General features: G+C 45.6%; 1 protein-coding gene across 1 annotated transcript; it reads left to right on the top strand.

The window, feature by feature from the left end:
• Nucleotides 1-3,374: 3,374 nt before the first annotated feature.
• On the top strand, nt 3,375-5,372 carry LOC125547174 (putative respiratory burst oxidase homolog protein H). Its single transcript, XM_087515973.1, has 6 exons — nt 3,375-3,726; nt 4,308-4,470; nt 4,573-4,621; nt 4,779-4,883; nt 4,997-5,203; nt 5,367-5,372. The coding sequence occupies exons 1-6, from the start codon at nt 3,603-3,605 to the stop codon at nt 5,370-5,372; spliced, it is 654 nt and encodes a 217-aa protein (XP_087372099.1). The 5' UTR covers nt 3,375-3,602.

Genomic DNA, 5,372 nt, shown 5'->3' with positions numbered 1-5,372 from the left:
TTTAGCTTACGTCACGCATAATGAGCCTCTATCAAATTTCTTTTGCGGAGCACCTATCATAGATGCTAGCTAGCTCATGGAACTCATCTAGTGCCGAAAGGTCATCATTGGTGGCATGAAAGAAAGAAGAAGGAAGAAGAAGAGAGAAAGAGGCTTCCATGTGGGGTCTAATTTGTTTGAGTTAACTTTGAGACTTCGGTCAGGTTTGTGTTTTTCTAAACTCCTCAATTTGAGGAGTTTAGGGAATCTCTAACCGACCCCCTATAAAGATTTAGAGGAGAAAAAAACGGGTTTCCTCCCCCAAATCGCACTTGGCCAATCCCTTATAACCTTTAGAGGAGTAATCTTTTACTGCACGACAGCCCTGACTCTTAAATATAGCCAACCACCACCGCCAGAGTACACCCTCTCGGCCGCACCCTCCCCACTCGGTGCCGCATCCACTAAGGCGCCGCCCTACTTGCCTCCGCCAGCCACCATGCGCCACTGGCCATCGCCGAGGCCCAGTAGCACTAATCGCGCTCCTTCCCCACTTCGATTCGGTCCCTTCACGTCGTTGGCGCCTAAAAATATCACCGGATTCGACGCACCAAGGCCCCGATGCCTAAAATTTCCCTTCCCACCTCGACCGCTCCCCGTGGTATGTCCTCCCCTCGGTGCTTGCCTCTCACTTTTTGAACGACCGCCAACATAGCCACGCCCGTCCATCGTCCCGGCTCAGCCCTCGTCCGGCAACTCATCACTAAGCCTCTACTGATCGTCAAGTGTGATGACTGTAGACGGCTGGTGGTGCGGCTCGTCTTGAGCACACCCAAACATCTTGGATGAGTTTTCTACAACTGTGAAAAGGACGGAGTGAGTGTAAATTTGTATGGTTGTTCGATTCTTCGGTTTTTTCACTATTTGAAACTCATTTTTTGCTTAAAGTTGTATGTAGGAAGGATGCAAGTTGTAGTATTGGGAAAAGGAGTACATTAATCTATTGATAGAGATAAATATGATAGATGTTGGTGCACTGGTTGCTAAAGGTGGGACCACATAAGACACAATGTCCAGGTATGAGGTGGCAGAGAAGAAAGAAGTGTGCAAGCTTAAGAATCCAACAGTAAAGCAACAATTTAGGCAATGAAGAGATTAAGAAACTTTTGATCGAACTAGTAGTAGTAGTTAAGAAAGTGGTGTTTCTATTAAAGTGTGTAATTATTTTATACTCCCTCCGATCCATATTACTTGTCTTTGATTTGTCTAGATATAGATGTATGTAGACACGTGTTAGTGTTAGATACATCCATATCTAGGCAAATCTAGACAAGTAATATGAATCAGAGGGAGTAGTTTATTTTGGATCAGTTCTTTAGAGAAGAACTGGTGAAGTATGTGGCAAAGATGTCGTTTAGTGAAATAATTTGGTAGTGAAGTTTAACTAGATGGCCCAAAAATAAATAAATTTGTGTTAAAAAAATATAGGGAGTTAAGGTTAGGGGGTCGGTCAGGAACCACACTTTTTTAGAGAAGCAAATATAAGGAGTTAAAGGATAGGATCCCATACAAAGACCTAAAAGGGAGCAGTTGGAGATGCTCTAGGGTTTGAGAAGGTGATTGAGGAGTTAAATTTTGAAGATTCAGCTAGAGATGCCCTTGGATAGCACCAACAAGAAGTCATTTTTTAAGAGGATAATTAACCCATGTCAAGTTATGCACACGATCATCTCTTATTGTGAAGTATAAGGTCTTACAATAGGGTGGAAAGTGCGGAAACAAATCGGCTAGACTACCATCCAAATAGGCGGAACATAGTGGTCGCTATACTTGTCTTTAAGTGGTTGCACCTAGTAATCTAAACGCTCTTACATTTCTTTACGGAGCGAGTATTTGAGAATCCTGCACATCTACACGTTGAAACGAGAACCATGTACAAATCTAAAACGTAGTTGTTGACATCAGATTTTGGCACGACCAAGAACTTAATTAAGATGGCCTCATATGGAGAAGTGTTCAAAGTGAGAAAGTTCCATATCGTCAAAAGGAGAAACTTTGATATTTGGGCCATAGCCATGTGGTCTCATCTCTAAGGCCGAAGTTGTGTTTGAAGTACTCGGATTTTGCATTCAAAACACTATTCGGCTGATTAGACCCCCAAAATGGCCTCATATGAGAATAGTTTCTACACGGATTGTCTTCGCCTCGTCGAAACGATCGATTTTGATATAAAAAATGTCTAAATCGGAGTTCGTATGCAAAAGTTAGAGTCAAAACAGTGTGCTGCAAAATTTTAGCCCGGAAGTTCCGGGCAAAACTTTCGGGGATGTTCCGGGCTAAACAGAAAGTTCACACGCGGTTCGCCCCGAAAGCTAGAATTTCAACATTATTTGCAGATTTGTGGGCCAGAATTCAATCTCAAGATGACCTCGGATGAAAAAGTGATCCATTGCAAGATCTACAACTTTGCTTTTTGGACCATCACAATCTGAGGCTATGTGCGACCTACAGGAGCTGTACAAGAGCGCTACTTGATGTAGTTTTAGCCCGGAAGTTCCGGCCCTCGTATTCTGAATTAGGTTAACTTTTGATGTTTTGGACGGGATTTGAGACCTTTTTTTATACGGAAAATCCAGCCGCCTCATATATATATAAGGGGTGACGCCCGATTGAACAACACACAATCGATCTATCAACATATCACTTTTTACCTTTACCTTTACCTTTATCTCTCTTCCTTGTTCTTCTTCTTCCTCATTCTTCGTCTGTTCTTCTAGTTGCAGGGCAGCGATCCACGAGGCCCTAGGGGCAATCAGGTCGACCTAGGGCAGCCCATAGCCGCTGCGCGCCCTGACGGGGTCCCTTCCGGGCGTGTGGGGTTTCGGGTCCTCAAAAGCACCCGCCGGATTGCTTGCGTACCGCGCTTCCGGTGGGTCTCCTTCGACGTGAGTTGTGGTGCATCACCCCCGGCGTCGAGGATACACGGTGACGTGTTCGTGTGCGAACAGTAATCAGTGGGTAACGTGCAAAAGAATCGGAAACCCTTTGTTATTTGTTAAAAATAATATCATTACGATCTTTTCATATAGCACATACTCCCACCCTGATTTGACTATTTGGAGTGGCCAGTTGAAGGCTATAAAAACCACCCACCACACCAGTGGTGCTAACGGGCAAGAGATGAACCAATGTTGAATGGTTTGCTCTCCATTCCAAAAGCAACACTTCCCTAGAAGCTAAGATGAGAGCAATCTCATCAAAGATTCAAAGATGGTGCAACCACAACTGAAAAGATACGATGAGATGGATAGGTTCAATCTTCTCCCCTTTCTTTTCTTTTCGGTTTTTCTTTTCTACAGTGGAAGCTAACCTGGTATTTTCCTCGCACCTATCGCCTCTCGGCGACTACTTCCACTGGATGGGAGGTTTAAACATCTCATTTCTCATGTGTAAAGTTCAGAGCGCTCCTAGATAATAAACTAATAGCCCTGCTAAACAGTGAGCTCTTGCACATGCTTTGGCGGCCTAAAAGAGTTTAAATTTCAGCAACTCATGGCCCACATGAGAAGTAGGAGTATATCCCAACAGGGAGTGGAGGCAGATGCAGTGTAGTTACCGTGAAAATGGGGTCTCACTTTGTCGACGGTAGCTCGGAAGGCAGGGAAGGCTGGAAGGATGTGGAGCGCCGCTTCGACGAGATGAACAAGGCCGGGCGCATCCCAAAGGAGAGCTTCGGCAAGTGCATCGGTGAGTGCCAAGCTGCTGTGCTAATCATGTTATGTTTGGCAATGAGAGGCAAATCTGTAGGCAGCATAGCAGGTGGTTCTTAGCAAGAACTTTGCAAGAATTATTCGGACAAAGTGGCAGCAAGTATGGGGATCGTAGGTTACTGGAATCGAATCCACCGTTTTTATGCTTAATTTGCATGCGACTGCTGCTGTTTGCTTGTTCTCACGACCTGTGCCTATTAGTCTGCCCAGAGAGATGGCTTAACTAACCGAGACCCAGTATTTGGCCCACAAGAATTACCTCGAAATAGTGCCTGTTATCCCAAACGTTCCCTGGTCAGGAACACTGAAATCAAGTACTCCCTCTGTAGTTACTCAAAAAAAGTAAAGTACTCCCTCTGTAAAAAAAAATATAAAAGTTTTTAGATCACCAAAGTATCCACTGATACTAGTAACAGTTGAATAATTCCTGCAAAGTAGTCCGCTCCTAACACGGATCTCTGGTGGGCTAATCATATGCCCATGTATGATGCAACCAAAATGTTGTGGAGAGAAACGATCCATGGTGGACTAACTAACGGCCATGCTTCTGCATCGAAGGCATGGGAGACATGGAGGAGTTCGCGGCGGAGCTGTTGGTGGCGATGTCGAGGCGGCGGCATATCGATCCAGATGAGGGCGTCAACAAGGATCAGCTCAAAGAGCTCTGGGAGGAGGTGACCAACCGCAATTTCGACTCGCGCCTCCGCATTTTCTTTGACATGTAAGCGAGCTAGCCTCTTCTTCTTCCTTTTTTTTTCTCTTTTCTTTTGTTCAGTTTTCTAAATGCAGCAAAGTTGTGGTTATAATCACACAAACATAACAGATGCGACAAGAACGGCGATGGAAAGCTCACGGAAGACGAGGTCAAAGAGGTGAGGAGAGTTTGCCCGATTGGATCTCACACTCACCAGCTGCACTCGTCTAGTGGAAATAATGAACTGATAAACCCTTTACCAATGAAGCAGGTCCAGCATTGGTAACCATTTTTAATTTAACCCTGCTACCTACTTAGTATATATATTAATGTAGGCTATTATATTGAGCGCGTCGGCGAACAAGCTGAAGATCGACGCCGCCGCCTACGCGCCACTGGTCATGGAAGAGCTCGACCCCGACCACCGTGGCTACATCGAGGTCATAGGCTTGTAGTAACTAGCAAGCATTTCCATTCCATCTAATCAACGACATGAAGCGATACATACATAGATTAGCTCAAGGTTTGCGCGTACGTGCTTGCTCCATTGCAGATGTGGCAGCTGGAGACGCTGTTGCGTGGGGCGGTGAGCGCGCGGGCGCCGGAGGACGAGGTGCAGTTGGAGAGGAGGTCACGGCTGGTCCGGTCGATGACGGCCTGCGGGAACTGGATGCACCTGATAGTCCCTGTCCTCTTGTCTGCCTGCCAGGGAATTATCAGAAAGGTTCGCTGGAACAATGAGCAGATGAAATTTCAAAAGGTTAGGTGTCTACTCGATTCACATGGCTCTAGTTTATTTCATTCTTACTAGTAACATGCATGGATGGAGCACTTGGAAGGAAACTGCCCCCGTGTCGTCCGCGTGGGCGACTCGGGAGGCCACTCGATCCGTGTTTTCCCTTTTTATTTTTTCCTTCGCCTAGGCATAG

This window comes from Triticum urartu, chromosome 3A, assembly GCF_056163025.1.
Source record: "Triticum urartu cultivar PI428250 chromosome 3A, HENAU_Tu73, whole genome shotgun sequence".
NCBI lineage: Eukaryota > Viridiplantae > Streptophyta > Magnoliopsida > Poales > Poaceae > Triticum > Triticum urartu.
The sequence above is the reverse complement of the archived record's forward strand: the minus strand, read 5'-3'. Positions and strand labels throughout refer to the sequence as shown.

Excerpts from the sequence above, each read along its gene's own strand:
- LOC125547174 (XM_087515973.1), top strand. The coding sequence starts at position 3,603 with ATGGGGTCTCACTTTGTCGACGGTAGCTCGGAAGGCAGGGAAGGCTGG. Across the intron at positions 3,727-4,307 it reads GAGCTTCGGCAAGTGCATCG|GCATGGGAGACATGGAGGAG; the intron begins GTGAGTGCCAAG and ends TCTGCATCGAAG. Across the intron at positions 4,884-4,996 it reads ACCACCGTGGCTACATCGAG|ATGTGGCAGCTGGAGACGCT; the intron begins GTCATAGGCTTG and ends GCTCCATTGCAG.